Source organism: Mastomys coucha, unplaced genomic scaffold, assembly GCF_008632895.1.
Source record: "Mastomys coucha isolate ucsf_1 unplaced genomic scaffold, UCSF_Mcou_1 pScaffold22, whole genome shotgun sequence".
Taxonomy (NCBI): domain Eukaryota; kingdom Metazoa; phylum Chordata; class Mammalia; order Rodentia; family Muridae; genus Mastomys; species Mastomys coucha.
This window is the reverse complement of record NW_022196905.1, coordinates 23,109,914-23,132,449: the sequence shown is the minus strand read 5'-3', so window position 1 is coordinate 23,132,449 and position 22,536 is coordinate 23,109,914. Positions and strand designations below refer to the sequence as shown.

Here is a 22,536-nt window from a genome sequence, read left to right as displayed (position 1 = left end):
GGCAGTCTCCCTCCCTCTGACTGCTCCAGCCTAGTGGCCTGCAGTCTGTTTGCTTGTACTGATGATACCTGCAGGCAATGATGCTAATTATAGCCTAATTCCCTATAAGCTTATGGTGAGAGCACTGTGGGGCTATCAGGAGGGATGTGGGAGAATATTAATTGTGGAGGAAGGTGTGCATGGGTTCTGGGTGAAGGATAGACATTTGTTTTGTCTGCTTGTTTTTTATTTTGTTTTTGTTTTTTCTGGCTTGATTTCACTTTGGGCCATTTTCACATTTAGGAATTGCAGATGAGTGACATCTGAGAGGCAGCAAGCTGAATGCTGGAGTGGTGTGGGGGTGCCTGGTGGGAGCAGTGACCGCACACTGAATGTAGGGGTCTCTGGGGGGGTACTTACTGCACATTGAATGTGGGGGTACCTGGTGGGAGCAGTGGCCACACACTGAATGGTAAGTTATACAAGGACAAGGCCCAAGCAGTGGTCTTGGTTACAGTCATGTTTCTTCCACCATGCATTTCCAGGATGGCACTGAGGAGGCTGGAGTAGGGTTTGGGTTCATGACTTAGGGGACTCCTGTGTGGATCTCCCAGCTGCCTAGGTGCTGCCTCCAGAGCCTGCTTCTGCCTCATCAGCTTCCTCCATGCCGCTGGGGTTGCCCCGAAGAGCACAGAATCTGCCCTTTCCTTCCTGGTAGTCTTTCCCTGTGGCCTTCTGAGTCTGCAGCCATCTTTGTGTTCCCACTCAGCCTGTGCTTTTACATCTCCTGGCTGTAACAGTCTCTGGTCACTCCTAGGTTGGTGCTTTGTTGATTTCTGACAGATCAATGAATGCTGCCCCCGGGGTGGGGCGTCCTTTCCACTCAGCATAGCTGATGGCTGGCACTTGGCCACCTCCGAGGGACTCATTTTTGGCTGCATCTCTAGAGGTCTGTGGTGTAGGAAGGGTCCTGGTGACTCCTCATCATGATCTGCCTTTCATTCTCCATGCATGATGTCCTTGAGAGTGTGGCCTGGACTGTGTCCTTTTTTCTGTGTGAGCTAATCTGTAAACAGGTAGTCCTGCTTTCTCCAGTCTCCTTCCTGAATGTCTGGGTCCATCCAGCAAGGAGATACATGGAGATGGACTGTAGCAGGGGCTGTGGGGCTGGTGTGGTAGGTCCTTAGCACAGCACTAGACCTTGCTCAGACATACAGTTCTGGGGCAGAACCCCGGTGGCTTCTCTCAGATGTACAGATTCAGCTCTAACCATCCTCCAGCGCTGTGCCTGGTTTTCTGCTGTCTCTGCATGCTTATGTTAGCACCTTTCTCTGGGGTTTCCCAGGGTACCCAGCGTGCTCTCTATTCGCAGGATGAGCCGTGCACATTCACTGCTGTCTATTGTGTGGTGCAGAAGGGCGAGGCCCTTACGTTACTTCCTGGAGCCGCTAGGCTCTCCAGGACTGTGGCTGTCCTCTTAGTTGTTGCCTGGATGGACTGTGTGGATTCAGACTTTCCTTGAAGCTCACCAGGGATGCTGCTGCCTTCAGTCAGAGGGGTGGGGTCTCACTATCACAGTGGGCCGTGGTCTAGGAGAGACTCAGAGAATGGCAGGGGAGGAAAGCATCCCATGAGCATACCCACTGAAGTTCCCCAGAGGGAGGACAGCCATGACACTGGACAAGTGAGGGGCCCGGGGAAGAGCCATGACACTGGACAAGTGAGGGGCCCGGGGAAGAGCCATGACACTGGACAAGTGAGGGGCCCAGGGAAGAGCCTGCAGTGTATCAGAGCAGGGACCGAGCCTACTTCAACCTCTTCCACCCGTGTCAGAAGGATGTTCTTTCCCTTTCTTGTGATTTAATGACCATTTTGCCTTCCTTTGCAAGGCAACATGGGATGGGGCATGAGAGGTCTGAAGGAAAATGAGGTCCCTTAAACTTCAGATCTGGCACACAGCAACTCAGGCCCTGCAGGTCAGAACAAGCCAGGGCTGAGGTCAGGGAAGGTCACATCTGGAAGATGAGAGAGAGTCCAACTCACACTGTCTGTCCAGACAGGAAGCAAAGGCCCGGGAGTGTGAAGGGATGTGTTCTCTGGGGTCCTTCAGCCCTTGTTGAAACAAAACAAAACAAAAACAAAACAAAAACAAAAACGTGCTTATTTTCTCTTCTTGGGGAGAGAAAAAATGTTTACCCTACCCAAGTCAGGGAGACACAAGAAGTTAATGACCAAGAGAAGGGGCCAGCTTGGCCCTGAGGCTTTATCTTTGTGTAACAAAGAGTCTTTGTGTGCCCCAGGAAGACTGGCTTACTATAAACCAATCTTGAGGACCATTTGTGGATCCAATTGGAGCAGTAGGAGGAGGCCAGAGGGACCTAGTGGGGCTGCAGTTGGAGATGATGGAATTTGCCGGGATGCAGCTCAGAATGCACCGTAGGCCGGAAGAGTAGCGTGCAAGCACTGCAGAGCACATCTGAGTGCAGGTCAGGCTCACCTATGCTGGCCTAGGTGTCTCGAGGCAATTGCTTGCTCATTAGTATTCCATGTTTGAGTGTCAGTCCATGGGGCTCTGAGGACTGGGCAGTGTCTGCAGGCCTGGGCATGTGTTGGCTTGCCTGAGCAGGACCTATAGGCCCTCACTCCTCTTCTAAGCCAGCAGGAATGGGGAAGTCTTTACTGTCTGACAAAGTATGTCTCTCCTATCCAGGAGCGGCTGCTCATGAGCCTCTTGCCCCGGAATGTTGCCATGGAGATGAAGGAAGACTTCCTGAAGCCCCCTGAGAGGATTTTTCACAAGATTTACATCCAGAGGCATGACAATGTGAGGTAGGGGAATGACACCACCCCAGCTCAACAGAGAGTTTACTGGGGGCACTGCAGGGCAGAGGTGACAAGGTAGGGAAGGGTAGAGGGGCTGGGAAGTGGATGGAAGAGGTGATGAGGGGAACTAGAAGTTGGCTCTAGTTTGGGGGGAGAGAGGAGGTGTGGCCAGGAAGTTGAGGTGGTGGCTGCCCAGTAAGGAAGCTGGTCCCTCGTGGAGGAGATTGTGGCTTCTTAGGTGGCACATACCAGTTCTCTTTCACATTTCTTGCATCAGCACTTGCATTTCCTGATAGGGAGATAGAGAGACAGTTGATAGGTAAACAGAACTTTGTCCCAAAGACTGGGTGTTTGGAGTGTGGGTCTCCATTTCTGAACGATGGCAGAGCAGAGCGTTGCTTGAGGTGAGCTCTTCTCCTCAATCTCCTCACCTCAGCCCTAGGAGGTTGGAACTCTCATTCCTATTTTGCAGGCCAAGGACCTGAGTCTTCCTTATGAACCAACTTATGGATACTTTGAAGTTTGCTTGACTACGTAGAGAGCCTGCTGGAACTATTTGTCCTAATGTATTGTATAGATTTTTTTAAAAAATACTTTTTATTATAGTTCAGGGCTCTTAGACGAGTTGAGTGTCACCTGTTGGGCAGTTCCACCATGTGAGTGCCACTCAGGAGATGACTGTGTAGACACAAAGCAGTTTCTGCTCAGTTGTTCTTTGCCGGCTCTTCTGCGCGCTAGGCGTCAGGACTCCCAGCCTTCGGCCCCTGGAGACACAAAGGCGAACAAACCCTCTCATATTGAGTAGCACAGGCTGGCTCATCCCAAATTTGTTAAGGCTTGTGAACCATCCGGGTACCAGCCATCCCTGTAGGGAGAGCGGGCATGGCTAATCAGCTCACAGATAGGCTCTGTGAGTATCTGGGAATTATTCTGCTCTCTGCCGTCGGGACCGGTGCTGTCCTCCCGCCACAGCGGAGGCTGTGGTACAGGCTTAGGGTCCAGCTGTTTGGAAAGGAGCCACAGAGCCAGCACTTGAGCCTAGATACTCTCCAGAATTCGGGCTCAGAAGCTCCTTGCTGAGTTCGTGCTTGTTTGCTGGCCTCTCACTCCCGAGAGCAGCTGGCACGGCTGCGCGCACTGTAGACATCAGGAAATTGAGATTCAGCCACGTGAAACAAATGTGCAGGAGGCCCTGGGCAGTGGGCAGAGGGGGTGGACACAAGATCAGCTGATGCTTGCATTTGCTAAACATCCCTCACCGCACCTGCTGCTCCTCCTTAGTTGGAAAGGACATAATTCAGTGCCCCAAGTGCTTGCAGAGGAGCAGCAGCCACCAGAATGTCTCAGGGAGAACTGGGAGGGCATGCTCTAGGAGGGTTGTCATGGTCGAGGGCCTCCTGGTAACTCAAGTGAGTAGGCATCTTCAGCCTCTGCTTGCTCAACAAAGCAAACAGATAAACAAACACATCAACTAGCTCTGCAGCCTCCCCCCTGTGTCTTTGTCAGGTTGCTGTTGCTGTGATAAACACTATGACCGAAAGCAAGTTGGGGAGGAAAGGGTTAATTTGGCTTCTACTTCCACTTGTAGTCCTTGAGGGAAGTCAGGGCAGGGAGCTGATGAAGAGGCCAAGGAGAGGTGCTGCTTACTAATGGCTTGCTCCCCATGGCTTGCTCATCCTGACTTCTTATAGAACCTCAGACCAGCAGCTCAGGTGATGATAGCACTACCCACAATGGTCTGGGCCCTATCTTATGGAGGCATTTTACTAATTGAGGTTCCCTCCTCGAAGATGCCTTTAGCTTGTGTCAAGTTGGCGTTAAATTATCCAGCACACCCTAGGAGGGAGAGCATTGATCAGGGGGACCAGTTCCCCGACTTCTCTGGAGCTGCCTAAACAACCAGCAGCTGCCTTTCCGTCCTGACTTTCTGAGAGGTCTGACTTAGCCTGGTTTGCTGGGAACATAGATGTTGGGTATACACTGGAAGACACCATAGTTTTCACACATGTGTCCCCTGCTCAGGACAGAGTGAACACATGGAACCAATGGCTGGGTTACTGGGGACACAGAGCATTGATAAAGGGCCCAAGTGAGCATCTTAGTTTAAATAAGTGATGGGGTTGTTCTCTTCTGTGAGGCTAATCTCTGAAGGCTGGGTCATGACGAGCCAGGATAAGGCGCTCCCAACAAAGGAGGAAGAGAGACTTGTAGCCACAGGTCTAAGAAAATGCACTTAGATGGATTACTGCATAAGAGAAGAAAAATAACTCTCATGAAGACAGACAAGAATTATGCAACTGAAAGATGAGAATTTCAACGAGGAAATAAAAGCATAAGAGAATAACCAATCAGAAGGCTCAAGACTGTAGCAACCAAATATAAAATTCCCTTCAGGAGAATAGAGAGTCAAGCAGAATAAAACATCGGTGAACTGGAAGACAGGTCTCTGGAAGGATCCAAAAGAGAAGAAAAAATGGAAAGAAGAAAGCTTAAGGGGATATGGGAAGTCAGCATTGGAACAACACACACATTATAGGGGTTGCTAAATAAGAGTGGGAAAGACAAGTTTTTTTTTTCATTAAAGCTTTTCAGATAGTCATGTGAAACAGAAATTGGCATCCTGAATAAGAAACATATTTGACACCAAATAAGATGAACTTAAAGAACTTTACGTGATAAAATTCTGTATAGTTAGAGACCAAGGGAGAATTTTGAAAGCAACAGCAGCAAAGTGTTTTCCTGTAAAGAACAGAATCCCCATTAGGTTTTCAGTGGATCTTAAGGACAAACCATGCAGGGCAGAGGGAGGGAGTGCCATATTCCAGATGTTTAAACAAACCACAAAAACTCCACAGACCAAGGGGGTGCTGTGCCTGGCAAAATTCTTCTTCAGAAATAAAGGCAAGGCAGAGACTCTGTCAGACAGTGGAAAGCTGTGGGAGTTTGTGGCTACCAGACCTGCATTATGAAAAAAAAAAAAATGCTAAAAAAAGAAAAAAATGCTAAAGGGATTCTCAGGGTGAAATGAAAGACTCCCCTGCAGCAACACAGTGCATGAGAAACCATGAAACACATTGACCAAGACGAACACATATAGATGTAGATGTAGATATGTAGCTATAGACATGCTATATGTGTGTGAGGGTGAGTAGTTTTTATTGTGGTTGCATGGTAGTTAAAAGCCTGGCTAGTGAGGTGCTGAGCAGGTAGGGGTGCTGGATGTCAAGCTTGGTCACCTCAGTTGGATTCCCCGGAACCCACATGGTGGAAGGAGAAAACCAACTCTAACCACCACACTTACATTATGGTGTATGCGTGCACCTACACACACACACACACACACACACACACACACACACACAAACATGCATATACTAAATAGAATAAATAAATGTAAAAAAGTTAAAAATCAGAGTTTTAAAAATAACTGTCGTGGGGAAATAGTTTAATATATAACACAAGGGCATGTAAATTGTGGTTAGTAAATTATGATAGAGGTGATAAAATGTACATTTTTCTGTATGACTGGACAGAAATAGGATAAGTAATTAATTAAAGAAGTTAATTGCAAGAGAAAAAAGAGAAAATAATCAAAGCACTTCAATTCAGAAAACCAACAGATGGCAGCGGGACACAGACGAGAACACAAACAGAAGGTTCCCAAGCCTGAGAGGAAACACGGAACCCAGAAGGCAATGCCAGCCCTCCCTATCAATACTTTACATGTAAATGTCATAAAATGTCCCATCAATCAAAGACAGGATAGCAACATCAGCCAAACAAGAACAAATCAAACCACAGTAACAACCAGCCCAACTCTATCTTGTGTACAAGAAGTTTGCTTCAGATGTTAGGTTGTACCATGGGCTGGAGGAATAGATATGGGAAGGAACATCCATTATCAAAGAGAACCGGGGGGTAGCAAAGGTGGCCATACCCGCATCAACCCAAGTACACTTATGTCAGGACTCTCAGAAGATGTGGCATTTTATAACGGTTAAAGAGCCAGTTCGCAATAACAGTCATAATGCACATCCAACTCAAAAGTGCTGAAGTTTGCCAAGCGAGTGTCCGTAGAACTGAAAGGGGAAATGTCCATCAAATCAACAGTAATCCACTTCTGATAATGTACAGAACATCCAGACAGAAGAGAAAAGGGGAAAGGGAGAAGGAAAAAGACGAGGAGGAGGAGGAGGAAGAAGAGGAGGAAGACGAAGAAGAAGGAGAAAGGGAAGGGGAAGGAGAAGACAACTCTGACAGCACTATGGACCTGGTGTTAGTAGACAAAAGAGAGTGTACCACTTATTCTTCTCAAGTTCTTGTGACTCTCTGTAGCACAGGTCACGCAAGGTCACAGAAAAGTCCTAATGGACTTGAGCAAAGTAAATCATACTGTATCTCCTGCCCTAATGGTACCATATGTTCTGACTTCAAATCATATTGCAAAGCTGTCATGATTGAAACAGCATGGCATGAAAGCAGAGACTTAGGATACACTAGAGTAAGGAACCCAGAAGTGAACCTACATACATGTACCCAGCTCGTCCTCAAGAGTGATAAAATGGAATAAAGAAAGGTTTATCTTCAATAGATAGTGCTAGAAATACTGAACATCCACAGGTAGAACAGTACAATTGGACCTTCATCTGATACATTACACAAAATCAATTAAAATTGATTCTATCTTGAAACATATAAAATCCTAGAAAGAAAAACCGCGCTAAGTTCTCTGACATTGTTTTTGGCAGTGATTTCATAGCAGCAAGAGCAGGAATAACTGGAATGAGACCCAGCTTGGTGATTCACCAAACTCCTGCAGTCACCCAGGAATGTTTCCTCAAGAGAAACCACAAGATATCAAGACTGGAGCTTGTGGCTTCTGCATCTGCCCAGGGCTCATCCTCCTTAGCTCCACAGCCCCTAGACGCTGAGAAGGTACCTCTTCAAAGACCTGCTTTGAGTCAGCAGGGTCTGATGGCCTGGGGATTCCCTGCCAAGTCTTCTGCTTGGCCTTCTCCAGCCCCTGACTCAGCTCCGTGTGAGCCTGCTGCCAGACTCAGCACCTCTGCTGAAAACAGTCCAGGGTGATCCCTGAGCATTGCGGCTGCTTCCAGCGGTGCTGACAGTTGAGGCAGGCAGCAAGGTGACTAGAAAGAATGAAAGGAAAAACTGGGCACTGAATGAGCATGCACTGTTTTGAAAAGGTCTAGGCACAATTGTGGGAATTTCAGTAGACCAAGCCTCTGCAGCATTAGTTGACAAATCGCCAAACAGTGGCAAAGCCAGACAGCTGTAAATAGGGCCTGCAGATGTCTTCTGACTCTGATTTCCAGAATTGCTGTCTTGTGTTCTCAACAGAAATATATTAGACACGCTGCAAAAAGTATGTGTGTCTCATACATGGGCAAAACAAGCCGCCAGCAGAACTGTCCCAAGGAAGCTTAGACATTGGGATTCTTAGACAAACATTTTAAGTCAGCGATTTTAAATGTGTTCAAAGAACAAACTGTGTCTGTGTAATTAAAGGAAGCCATGGCGATGTTTTCTCACCAAGCAGAGAATACCAGCAGAGTAGACATTTTAAAAATAACCAAATCAAATAGAGCTTCTAAATTTAAGTTATACAAGTGAAGTGAGAAAAATTTCTGAGGGGTTCAGTGGCTGACTTGAGTAGGCAGTATAAGAATAAATGAGCTTAATGACAGAGCCACAAGCATCTCCAGGCTGAAGAGTGACAGGAGTGTGGAGACATGGGAAGGATTGCAGAACTCTGTGAGGTACTACCAAATCTATCAACTCACACATGATGAGATTCCCTAGGCAAGGGAAGAAGGAGAAGGCAGGATATTTGAAGAAACAATGGTCAAAACTGTTCCTTACAACTACAATCCCACCATATTAATCTGTATATGCAAGAGTCTTGATGTGTTTCAAAGTGGATAAGCTCAGATCCCACACCAAGGCATATCCTAGTCAAAATGACAACAGCCAGAGGTGTGGGCAGAATCTGGAAGCAGCAGGTGTGAAAGAACTCTATCTAGAACTGAACTTGGGTGAGACAATACCCGATTTATGGCAGCCGGAGCCAGGAGCAAGCAAGAATATATATCCAAAGGCTGAAGGGAAAAGGTAAGAATTCTGTATCCGGCAGGGCATGGGGGCAGCAGCACTGACCCCTCCACTGGAACTCCGTTCCCTCAGTGTCTCCTTAGCCCCCCATCCTCTTGTCAGGCAAAGCTGGCCTGACTATAGTGGGCAGTAACATCCCTCACCCATCTCCCTGTCTGTTTTCACCACACTTAAATGAAGTGACTTAGCTCCTTCAAATGTCCCCTTCCCCTGTCAGAAAGAATCCCGAGGGACACGATTACTGAAATCTCCCAGCATCTGCCCAGCTGAGCTGGCCTCAGTGAGCAAGCTGCAAGTGTATGAATAACACTTAAATTATTGTGAATGGATGGCCCCAAGGAAATGGTGTGTTGCGGGCACAACAGGGCTGATGCACATCTGAGCGCACAGAGATCATGACAACGCAGGACCTGCCCAAGTTCAAGGCAGACAAAGTCCCAACCCCGGGGGAGGGAAGTGGACACAGAGTCTAATGGATGCGGAGAGACAGATAAATTGTTTTTCTTTAGTGGAGTGTCCAGACTCACGCTCAGGAGTAGTTGGTTAACACTAAATGGACTCCATGTTTGTGTGTGTGCACTTTAAAAATGTGGGTTTTAGGTTTTTGTTTGTTTGTTTGTTTTAGAGAGAGGGAGGGAGAAGGAACATGAAGTTAGGTGGATGGGTTGGGGAGGAGCTTAGAGAGGGAAAGAAAGCATGTTATTAAACCATATGAAAAATTTAAAAGCAAAATAATAAAAATTACTGTATGTGATTGTAAATATGTGAAGTGTCATGTCCACGTCACAGATGGGAAGTGGGCCACCAGGAAGGGCTAACAGTCCCCTTGCTATAGCTCACGCATCAGGACTGCCCTGTTTCCCTCCAGTGTTGCTCAGCCTGGCTTATCTTTGGTGGCACCCTCTCTTGTCTGCAAGAACTCTCATTTCTTTTTATTTGACATTTGTAGCTCCAGTAGAAGGGTCCTGGGGCATGGTGTCTGATATTTGGAAGTTCTGGAGTCTCAGGAAAGCTATGAATATATGACTAGCCTATTTTAAGACAGACCTCAGGGCGAAAGAATGTCTAAAGACAAAATCTATGTGATTTTTCACCTCTCAGATGTTTGCAGAATATATATATATATATATATATATATATATATATATATATATATATTTAAAGAGAAAACAATAGGAACTATCGATTTCGAGTCTCATCATCTGTAGAAAATTGCACATGTTTAAGACTGACCCCAGTTCTGCACTCACTAGACATCAGGAGTACTAGAAGGGGGACTATGGAACCTCTCACTGTGGCTTAGGCATTTGGCTCGGGCACTCTGATGGTCACATGCATCCAGGTAGCAGAAGGAGAAGAAGATGGTTGGTGGGGAAGGATGTGTCCTTATTTGAAAGCTGACCACTCTACTTCCTGCTCCTGGCCCCAGTGTAGATGCAGTTACATGAGCACCCTGGGAAGGGAGCAGGTCTACTGGGCAGCCAGCAGGAGCTTCCTATGTGGATGACAGGTCAGCATGAGGGAAAAGCGCCAACAGCCCAGCAGCTAGCTAATCCCTCTGTAGCCAAGAGGTGTTCTTGAAGGTGTTCTAAGCCTAGATCTTCTTGCCTGTAAGAGAAGGAGGAAGTTGCACAGTCTGCAAGTGGGGATGTAGATGGGAAAGGCTATGCAACTCTTAGGCCGTGATTTTCTAATCAACTAAGAAGAGGTGACCTGTATCCCTTTCCTCTTGCAGCATCCTGTTTGCAGACATCGTGGGTTTCACAGGTCTGGCGTCCCAGTGCACGGCCCAGGAGCTGGTGAAACTGCTCAATGAACTCTTTGGCAAGTTCGATGAGTTAGCTACGGTAAGCACTGTGTTTGCTTCTGTTCTGTTAGGCCAGACAGCTTCTGGAGTGGTGCTCTACCAAGCCAGCCTCTGCAGCATAGGACCCTCACTGGTCCACCTTACGCCCGAGCCCTGCATCCTTACCCGACAGGCTCCGCTGGCACCTTTCAAAGCATCCGGATAGAACCATGTCCTACAGGCTGCACTCAGCCCCGACAGGCTGGCGCTGCTCTTAGGACAACCACAGCTTTCTCTCTCCCTGAAGCAGCCTTGACTGTGCTTCTGCTGGAGCTGGCCTTGCCACCCTTTCTGGGCTGGAAAATGCTTGGTGCTTCTTCCCCAGCCCCCGCTGAAGCTACCGGTCCTGCTGATGTTACTGCCTGTTTTCTCCTTCTGTCTCTGCCCCTGTTGACTCTAGGAATGTTGGGAATGCACAGTGGGCCTCCTGCTGGATTCTTAACATTTGGCACACGTGGCAGTTAAGCCTCAATGAAGGGTGGCACTCTGCCCTTAGGCTCTGTGTCCTTATGGAAGAGCCTGGTTTACAGCCTTAAGAGTTCTTTGCACTTCCAGAACTTTATCATGTAGGCAGAAATCCCTTGTAGCTTATCCCATCTTGTAGATCTTCATTGATTCTGGCTCCTAGCCTGTAGAGGCATGGGGCCACTTCCACAGGACCCTAGGAAAAGTGGGCATTACTGAGAGTGGGTGAAAGGGAGCAAAAGGTCAGGGTGGGGAGCATTTGGGCATGCAATTTATGGGGGTATTACTGCCTGTATGAGCTTTCTAGGGTCTTAAACCCACCACCGATACCCTTCAAGGTGGTGAAGGAGTGTGTGGGATAGAGTCGAATTCTCTTGCCCATCCTCTGCCCAGGTGAGGCCTGGGTAGTGAGGAACTGAGGGTTGGGGGCTGCCACAATCAGTGGAGCCAACAGGGAAGGATGTCTTGGTGATGTGGGTTTGGGCAGCCAGGACTGGCTGTTAGCAGCCCAGAGCTGACACTTGTCAGAGCAGTAGAGTACGGGTTGGGTAATGAGACTCAGAGAGATGGGTTACGTCATTGGCAAACAAGAGGGGGCTGGTTCAGTGTTTGACTGCAGGTGGGAATAACCCCAAACTTGTTTCGGTCAGCTGGGCAGAGAGATAAAGGTGAGATGGGTAGGTAGCAAGGATTTTAGACAATACTCTTTTACCTTAGGGTTACTATTGCTGTGATAAATACCATGGTCAAAAGGAAAGGGTTTATTTGGCTTATACTTCCACATCATAGTCCGTCATTGAAAGAAATCAAGGCAGGAACTCAAATAGGGAAGGAACCAGGAGGCAGGAGCTGATGCAGGGGCCATAGAGAGGTGCTGCTTACTAGCTTGCCCATCATGGCTTGCTCAGCCTGCTTTCTTATAGAACCCAGGACCACCAACCCAGGATAGCACCACCCACAGTGGTCTGTGGTCTTCCCCCATTAATCACTACTTAGGAAAATGTCCTGTAGTCTCGCCTACAGCCAAGTCTTGTGGAGTTATTTTCTTAATTGGGGTTCCCTCCTCCCAGGTGACTTTAGCTTGTATCAAGTTGACATAAAACTCTCTCACACTCCTTTTGTGAGGTCCCATGGGATAAAGATCCTGGAGTAAAGATCCTGGAATTGAGTAGTAAAGTTGTTGTCTGTGTTCCTGAAGATTTCTAAAGGCTTTCTGGGGCACCCAAGGAGATCCTAGCCGGGATGCTATAGGACCCCTAATTGGAAAGACTTCCTCCCTCTGGGGAGAGGTATACTGTCTTTGTTGGCTTATTGCTGGGGCTGCTTGTCTGTGAGGCCTCTGTAGCCTTGACTGGTTGTCCTTGTCACCCCCAACCCCAGTATGGCTCTGCCTGTCCTTATACAAGCCACCCTCACAGTCTGAGGTGAGTCCCTGGATCTTGCTGTGGTGCAAAGGATTTCTGGTCCCACATGACCGAGGGTTTCTGTGGGGAGAGCAGGGGAGCATGGCCTGCCTGCTGCTCACTGCTGTGAGGGCGGGCCTGCAGCTCCTCTGTGTCAGAAAACACATTTTGACAAGGCACAGGCTGGCTCCGAGGAGACACCACAGCCTGGAGGTCCCGCAGATGGAACCAGTGGTGTTCCTGGGTCTGTCTTTGATTTCTGCTTTTTACCAGGAAGCTCATTCTTTGGAGGCTTTGATCAGAACGGGTCAAAGTTGGTCCTACCAGGGCCTTTTTGCTTTCTTGTGTCTTAAACTTGTGCCGCCTAAGAGTTAGGGGGCTAGGTCCCCAACCCCAGCTATGCAGTTCATCCAAGAAGTCCCGAGGCCAGCATCTTCCCCAAATGGAGCCAGTTTCAGTCAGCTCTAGACATGTGTTCTTCTCCTTGTGTACTTCCCCGGAACTCATGATGCTTTCCTGCAAGGCACCTGCTTTGCGTCCCTGGCTATTAGTGGTGGCAATAGGAGCTGCGGACAGTAAGGCTGGAAGAGCCTTCAGTGGATGCTTCATGGGCATAGATGATTTGACAGTGTTTCTTGCCCAGCCTGGGCCAGTGTCCTACAAAAGGTGGACGGCTTACTTTTCATGAGTCACTTAAGGATTGCCATATTGACGTTATATCTAGAAAAGTCTTTATATGGTCAAGGATTGTACATATCTCTTACCTATGTTTTCCTCTGGGAATTGTATACTTTTTTTTAAATCTGCCGTTTTTTACTGTACAGTTGTTATCCCCCTCCCAGTCTGCCCTCCATTGTTCCTCATCCCATTCCTTCTCCCTGGTCTCCAAGAGGATGCCCCCACCACACTCCCACCCTACCAGATCTCTCCACTCTCAGCAGCCTCAAGTATCTCGAGGATTACGTACATCTTCTCTCACTGAGGCCACCCCAGGCAGCCTTCTGCTGTATATATGTCGGGGTCCTCATATCATCTAGTGTATGCTGCCTGGTTGGTGCCTCAACGTTTGAGAGATCTGGGGTGTCTAGGTTAGTTGAGACTACTGGTCTTTCTATGGGGTTGCCCTCCTCCTCAGCTTCTCCCAGGTTTTCCCTAATTCAGTCATAGGGGTCCCGAGCTTCTGTCCATTGGTTGGGTGTAAGTATCTGCATCTAGCTCTTTCAGGTGATGGTTGGACCTCTTGGAGGATAGCCATGCTAGACTCCTGTCTGTAAGCACGTCATAGTATCAGTAATAGTGTCAGGCCTTGGAGCCTCTTCTTGAGCTGGATTCTGATTTGGGCTGGTCCCTGGGCCTCCTTTCCCTCAGTCTCTTCTCCATTTTTGTCCCTGCAGTTCTTTTAGACAGGACCAAGTCTGGGTCAGGGTTTGGCTTTCCTTTCTGTCCTTTCTGTTCTTCATCAGCATGCCCGGCTCCAACAGCATTTGTTTTGCAGCTTTTGACTGCAGTGAAGGGACTGCAGTGCAGTGCCATGTTGGGTGATGCCCCTGGCCTCCTAGCTAAGATGCCCCCTGACCATTTAGATTAGTGCCACTGTTGGGGTCCCCACGGAACCCCTTGTATAGCACTCCCAGAATGAGCTGCCACAGCTATTATTCCTGGGCATGCTCTTTCAAATAGCAGAACTCCCAATGCTAGACAGAAACCAGATGTATCATTCTGCCTATAGATTGCCTTCAGAACACCTTGGATTTGGCTGGTGCAGAGAGCTGTAGTGTCTCTGAGAAACTGGGCATTCAGAACTTTACAGTTCCCACAGCTGACTTGGCCCCGCAGTGACTTAAGGAGAATCACCTCCCAAAACACAAGTTTTGTCGTAAAGTGCTGGTTTGTTCCCAGGAATATGTGATTGAGCTCAAGAGAGCATTTTCAGACTTTTTTTCTAGACAAAATGCTTTCGGTGGGGCCTATCTTGACTTGAAGCACCCACCCACCAGGGTATGGGTAAGAGCCCAGCTGAGATCTCAGAGGCTGGTGGGAGGAAGGATGTACTGTGTCACTGTGTACTGATGCCACCATAGTGATGTCTGAGGATACACTGAGGACTCTGTGCTATGATGGTGGGGCACAATAACCAGTACCCCATAGCTGGCAGAAGATGGGCCAATGGGAACAGATGTCATCCCCTCCCCGTGGGGCTGGGCCTGCTGATCTTGTGACTTCTGTCCTCAAAATCAAGGTAGAACTGTAGGAGCGTGAACTTAAAAGTTTTAGATTTTGTTGCACTTGACAAGAGTAAAAAGAGGTGGCCCAGGTCTACCCTGTGACAGGCAGGCCAGGGTACCATGTTATAGTCTTTTCTAAGACAGAGGAGAAGCTGGTAGGATGAAGCCAACTCCTCAGGGCCTTGTGGTTTCAGAGCCTGTCTCTTAAGAGAGAATCGGTACCCTTCTTTCAAAGTCAGAAAGGCCATTGCTGTGAGGGCTCGCTTACGGCCTCTGACCTTTCTCTAGCTATCTGTAAAGTGGAGGCGCTGCTGGCCCACCAGTTCATCTTATCACTTTGTGTGGCTGTCCCTGGGCAAGCCACACTCATTTTTAAGTCAACTCTGAGGTCCGAGTTACTACTAAGGAGCTTGGCACACAGCAGAAGCTCTGTGAGTTTAATCTAGTGAGACAACACAGCAACCCGGGGTGCCTGCTTCAGTGGCCTCTGGACTCACCGGCCTGGGATCTGAGAGCAGTGGACCTCTGAGGGTGCCCACAAATGAGGGGGTGTCAGAAAAGGCACTCAGCTGTCTGCGCCTGTCATCCATGGCTGCAGCAGCCTCCTGTGCAGATGCTGAGCAGGCTGGGAGCAGAATAGCACTTGGAGGCAGCTTGCCGCTGCTGCTTGCACCCGTGTTTCCTGAGGGCTCTGTTTCCCAAGTGTGACAGGCACTAAGCTCCCTCATTCACTGTTTCCTTTCCTAAGGCTGGGAGAGGCTGGGTGAGGCCCTGGAGGGAAAGTCAGTGCAGATGTGGCTCACAGATATGTCTGGGAGGAAGCACCCCTCTGACTGGCCTTTGTAGGCGATGTGGGCATCACAGGGGGAGTGGGGTGTACTCACAACTTGGGGTATCCACCCTGCAATTGGCAGAGGACAAAGCAGACTTTGGAAAGATCAGGACATTCCTATAAATTCTCTTCCCACTAGGTGGGGTTCTTTGTTGTTACTTTGCTGGGGACTCAAAGGGTGGATTCCAGAGCCTGATCCAGAACCACTCATCCAAGTCCCAAATGCCAGGAAATCCTCCTTTTACTGGCTTTTGTGGTCAGCATCTGGGAGTGACTTGCTAAAGCATGTGCTTATGTGCAGAACACTGGGACTGGAAGGAGGGACCTCAATTTTCCCTACCTTGACCTCCCTGAATCTTCCTCCAATCCAGTTGAGACTCACCTTCACAGCTCCCGGACTCTGGTTTCATACACCCTTCCTGGCCCTGTGCTAGCCACAGTCTCCGGGGACCCTGCACAATCCCTGGAGTTGCTGCATTTCCTGCATGCTCATGGGGTAGCCTTGCCAGGTCCTACTGGGTCAGGAAGATATGAGAACTCTCTCCATCCCTATCACAAGTATTCAAAGTACCTTGTGAGTCTGTCTTTGGGGAAAGATATTTGTTGAGAAAAGTCTGTCGTGTCTGGGAGACTTTGTGAACAAAGGAAAGTGTGGATCACTGTCTCCCTGACTTGCTTCAGGCTCCTAAGTGGCTGCCCTTGACTGATGTCCACAAGAAGGGGTGCAGGGTGATGGCTGTGTTCACGTCTGGGTGCTGCCTAAACCTCACACATCCTGCAATAGCTTTCTCTTGGGGCACACCTTTTGAAGAGCAAACCTTGCTCTCCTTTCTGCTTCTCCAGCTTCTCAGTCCCTGCTATTCGAGTGGCACGGAGGGCCCTTAAGAGAAATCACTCTTATCGTCTGGAAGCATCCCATTGTCTGGCTGAATCAAAGCTTGTTGTCTGTTCACAGCCTGATGGGCATCTGGGTTATTTCTGGGCTAGGTTACACCAAATAAAGCTGCTGAGCACATCTGTGTGTAAGAGTTTGTGTGGATGAGTGCTTTCCATTTTCTTGTGTAAATACGTAGGAGTAGGCTCTGACAAAATGTGCTGAGCTTATTACGTTTAACATTTTAAGAAATGAGCCCCGTACTTTCTAGACTGCTTATCGCCATCTTCTATCTGGAGCCACAATGTTTGGGTTCTGGTTTCTCTGCATCTTTGTCTGATGCTGTGGCCAGGGTTTTAAGTGGGTGTGTGGTCTCCCTCGTAACAAACTATGAGTATCTTTTAACTGCTTATTGGCCATCCATGTGTCATCTTTGGATGAGTATCCACCATCCTTCTTTTTAAATTGGGTTGATTGAAAACCATTCTTTATTATTTATAATTGATATATGCCAAAGAAAACAGTCTCTAAAATTGTAAGAAACAGACAAAATATGAAGATTGAACCAATAACAGTTGCTCAGCATACATAAATGTTGAAAAAATTTTTTTTGTTTTACTTCACAGATGATTCATTCCACAGATTGTTATGATACTAACCATCATTATACAACATTTAATTTCATAAAAAATCAACATGCTATACACATAGGCAAACACATATGCATAAACCTGCATATATACTACTCATATATAGCTTATATGCTAAAAAACTATGGAACCCCAAAGAGAAAAGAAACATAAAAAACAGACAAAACTAGTAGAATATAAAATGGAATTTCCCTTACAAAATCAGAGTTATAGACCCAACCTAAGAGCAAACAATCATACAATCACAAGGAATGCTATACATGTAATAAGCAGGGTAGGGAAGTTTACTGCCTTCAGAGTAAGCCCATTTGTTCAGTAGACTATGTCTTGGTAGCTGTCTTACCACTTGGGGAAATTGGGTGGAAGGTGAACAGTTTCCATCTGACCCACCACACACATGCAGAGCATCCTTTCCCAGGACAGCGATGGCCCCTGGAATTTCTCACATAACCTGCATTTGTCAGAGGCTCCTGTCTGTGTTTTCTTGTGATTCAGCTAATACCGTTTCAAAGCTGGTTATAGATGTGATATGACCAGCATCCGTAGAGAAAGTAGGGGATATGTATAATAAATATTTAGGAACGAATAAGATAAATTCCACTTATCCTGTCCTATATGCTTTATCCAGAGAAACCCGTAGTTAGAGTTATTCTCTTTCATTCTTTCCTTCTTTCATAATTTACTTTTTATTCATTTTTTAATCTTTAGTTGTTTTAGTTAGGGGTTCATTATGCTGTCTGAGCTAGCCTCAACTCCTAATAAGCCTGTCTTAGCCCTCTGAATGCGGCTGAGATCATAGGTGTGTGTGTGCCATTGTGCCCCACCTAAGATTTCATAATGGTCCACAAGCAAGCTCTTCTTCAGATACATGGCTTTTGACTTTTTTTGTAGGTTTTGTTCCTTCTAATAGTATGGTCTTAAGAGCAGGGAATTTTAGATTGTGTATCTGCTTGGTATTTATTTATTATTCATATTTATTTAACGAACTACCAATTTTGTGTTGTGTATAAACTGTCTTTACCCAGTGTCTGTCATTCTCAAGACCTCTCTGCCTCTGACGGCTTCTGCCAGATCATCCCAGTCTGGTCTCCCTCTGCCTTCCTGTCTGTGTTCTTGTCTCTCACCTTCCCTCAGCCTCCCCTTCCTCCATGTCTCTCCCCACCCCCACCATGGGGGGGTGTTCCTATTTCAGATCTTTAACTAAATCACATCTACTGTGATTCACCTTTCTATTGTCTAGGTAAGGTGATATCATGGATATTTTTGAGGGATATATATATATACACAATATATATAACATATATAAATATATATAATGTATACACACATATATGTACATATATAATGACTATTTCAAGGGATTAGTTTAGCAAGAAGCTAAATAACAAAAGTTCCATAATATAAAATCAAAAATATCTAGCCTGGTGCCTAGCACAGAACTGACATGCAATGAAGGTAATAATAATAATTGCTATGTTTACCAGGGAGCCATGCACGCATGAGGTCATCTGTTAGAACAGCACAAATATCTGGAATTTCAGTGTGAAAAAGATTAGCGCATTCTCTCCAAAGATATTAGCTCATTTTTCTTTAATCCCATCAAGTTCTTAATTTATAACCAGATAATGTTTGCTGCAGAAAATGTCCATTTGCTAGCTGAGTCTGTTTTAGAAAACTGTCAATTAACTGCTATCTCACTACCACAGTGATTAAATCAGACTCCAGCTCTGTAGAGGTTCACTCTTTCTGCTGCTCACTAGCCATGATTTGATTTCCTGCCCCCTTCCTCCTGTGCGGGCGCACACGTACACACACACACACACACACACACACACACACACACACACACACACACACACGAAGAATTCCTTAAATGCTGACTGGCTAAGCAAGGCTGACTGGATTACAGGTGGCAGATGAGATGAATGTAGTTATGAGGTCTGTATCCAGAGTGAAAGCAACCGAGCTCAGAAACCCAAGTAGATCCACCATCAAATACAATGTAGCTCATATAAAATCTGTGTGTTTACGTTCTCCATAACTTTACAAAGACATTGTTCTTAGGGAAACCCAGTGGCAGAGAAGGGCAGCTAATCTTGATCCCTTGTTTTGTTTTCCAGCCACCTAAACCAAGCCTGCACTGGCCAGTAGGGCTAAATAAATCTAATCAAGCTGTCTGCCTCACCAGGGTCCTAGAGACGTCCCGATACTGTTTAGGATGCATTTTGAGTTAACTTTTCTATGTGAGGTATAGATCAAAGATTTTTGTTTGCCTGTAGGATCTCAACATTTTTTCTGGGAAGACTAACCACTAAATCATCTTGTCAGATATTTAGAAAACTCACGTTCGCATGGATAGCTGGGCAGGAGTCTTTCTAGATTTCCGACTCTATTCCATTGCTCCATATGTCTGTCTTGACACCTAACTCTACCATGGGCCTATAGATTTCATGGCAGTCTGGGATGAGGTATTATGATCCCACAAACTGTGATGTTCTTTTTCCAAGTGAATCTGGTTACTGCAGACCTGTACTTTTTTAATAAAAAAAATTAGAATTATCTCTGGTTCTATAACAGAGGCTACTTGTTAAAACCACACCATGAATCTGGTGACAACCAGTACGTAGAGATGTAGAGACATCTGACTCATGAGCATAGTTTGTCTTTCCATTGATACAACTTGTTTAATTTTCCTTCAGAAAAGTGTGACTTTTCAACACCTAAATGTTTCATATATTTTTTTCTTTTCAATGTTTCAAATTTTCCTTCAGATATGTCCCTAAGTAGATCCTACTTTTGATAGCATAGTTCAGTTGATTTTTAAATTTTAACTTATAATTGTTTATTTTTTTACTTACAGAGCAGAATATAAATTTTGTTTATGTATTGATTTATTGTTCTGAAACTTGCAATAAACTGATTTCTACTACAGTTTTGAAATTTCCGCTGGGCTTTCCACCTAAATGATCACCTTTGCACAAGAATAGTGGCTTAGTTTGCTTCTTTCCCATCTGGAGATATTTTATTTTCATTTTCTTGGTTTATTTTGCCAGCTTGAGCTTCCGGCAAAAGGTCAGGCACAAGTGTAAGAATGGCGTTCTTGTCCTGTGCTCTGTTTAGGAGAAGGGGCTCTGCATTTTTCATGATTAAGAATTGCATTGCCAGTGGGGGTTCTGTGGAGGCTTTTGTTGAATCGAACAAGCTTCCCTTTATTCCTAGGGTTTTTTTTAAATCTGAGATTCCAGTTGTGTGTTGTCAGTTTTCCCCTTACACATCTACAGGGATGGTTCGGGTTTCCTGCATCCATTGCTAGTTGAGGACTTGCATGCTTGATTGTAGCCTGTAAAACCACCCATGTGCTCCTGGGCCCTCTGTGGACCCCCTATGTTCTCTTTCTTAGGTGTTTGTGACTTTGGCTACCGTTTTCTCTAGAGCTTTCCCCATCTGTGTTAAGATCTCCATCGCTGGCTTCCTTATTCTCGGTCTCCATGCTATCGAGTACGATCTCAAAGTTGAGTTAAGTGCTTCCTCTTCTTCTCTTATCCAGAAGCCAGTGTAAAATTGCTGCCTTTTCTTTCTTAATACGTGGTAGAATGGGAAATCTACGAACCCAGAAGGGACAGTTAAGGTCATATTTCTGAAATCACTTTAATGGTCTGTATTTCAAGTTTTAACAATTGCTGAATAAGGTTTCTTCTCATACTTCCATGTGCTTCCTCAGTGGCCACCTCTGCTGTCCCATTGCTGTATATTCTCCCTCTCCCTCTCCTCTACCCTCTCCCTCCCCCTCTCTCTTCCCTCTCCCTCCCCCTCTCTCTTCCTCTTCCCTCTCTCTTTCCTTCTCTCCCTCCCTCTATCCCTCTCTTCTTCCCTTCCCCTTCTCCCTATCTTGTCTCTCTCCCTCCCCCTCTCTCTTCCTCTTCCCTCTCTCTTTCCTTCTCTCCCTCCCTCTCTCCCTCTCTTCTTCCCTTCCCCTTCTCCCTATCTTGTCTCTCTCCCACCTCTTCTCCAGTCCCTTCTCCCTCCTATCATTCAGGTTAACCAGTTTTGTTGATTTTCTTGAAGAATGTGCTTTTAATTTCATTGGTCTCTAATTTCATTATTTTTTTTTCTAGACTTAACTATTGTGTTTCTTCTACTTATTTTGGGTTGAATGGACCTCTTTTTTGTAACTTTTAAAGGTGCAATTGAAACCATTAATTGGAAATTTGGGGGGCTTTAAGATAAGGTTTTCATGCTATAAATCCCCCTGAAGTGCTATTTGAGCATTATCCCATATATTTGATATGTAGTGTATTTATTTTATATTATTTACTGATTTACTCATTTATCTACCTACTTACTTACTTGTCTGTCTGTCTGCCTGCCTATCTGTCTATCTCTATCTCTATCTATCTATCTATCTATCTATCTATCTATCTATCTATCTATCTATCTATCTATCTAGGGTTTCTTAGCTGTCTTGGAGCTGAAACTCACAGAAATGCTTCTGCCTCTGCCTCTGCCTCCTGAGTACTGGGATTAAAAGTATATGCCATGTCATCTGGCCTGTTGTGTGTTTATTTTTACTTTTAAAAATACTTTTGAATTTCCCTTATGACTCTTTTTAGAGTCTGTTTTAGACTTTTTCTCAGTGCCAGATGGGGATTGAACCAAGGCTGCACACACTGACAGAGCCCTCAGCCCAACCTTCCTGTTTTTGATTCCCATCAGATACACTGAAGGCCAGGGAACACACGTTTTTATGACTTGATTTTTTTTTGGCCAGGAACATGGTTTATTTGGCAAAGGACTTGTGCACACTTGAACATAAGGTGCGCTCCACTCTTGTAGAATTTTCCTGTCAACAGCATGTTCTATAAATACACCAGGCCCACAGGCTGATGGGATGGATCATGCCTTATCTTCTCCATCTCAATGACTGCCCTGGCTGTGAGCTCTCTCCATCATTGGAGCTGTGTATTAACATCTCCAGAATAATTGAAGAGTCCCCTTTCACATTCTATAGCTGTTGCTTCAGCCCTTGTTAATGCATGCAATTTCGTTTTTAATTCAACAGTAGATTGTTATTCCCTCTTGATCAGCTGACTTCTTTATTATTAAGAAATGACCCTATGGTTTAGGAAACAGTTGTTGGCACATAGCCCCATTTGCCTGCTAACATCATCATTGCTAACATCCTGACACCCTTCAGGAAGTCACCTTCCCCTGATACCTAAGTTTTGGTCCACTCTTCTTTTTCTGTGAAGATTTTCTGAGCTTGGTTTTGCTCTTTCTCCACCACCACCACCACCACCACCACCACCACCA

At 46.2% G+C, this 22,536-nt stretch overlaps 1 protein-coding gene across 1 annotated transcript in view; it reads left to right on the top strand.

Moving 5' to 3' along the window:
• Adcy1 (adenylate cyclase 1) overlaps positions 1 to 22,536 on the top strand; it is a 118,326-nt gene that overhangs the window by 34,326 nt on the left and 61,464 nt on the right. Inside the window, exons 3-4 of the mRNA XM_031339480.1 lie at positions 2,690 to 2,808; positions 10,667 to 10,778. Coding sequence (XP_031195340.1) covers positions 2,690 to 2,808; positions 10,667 to 10,778 — 231 coding nt within the window. The remainder of the gene's footprint in view (positions 1 to 2,689; positions 2,809 to 10,666; positions 10,779 to 22,536) is intronic.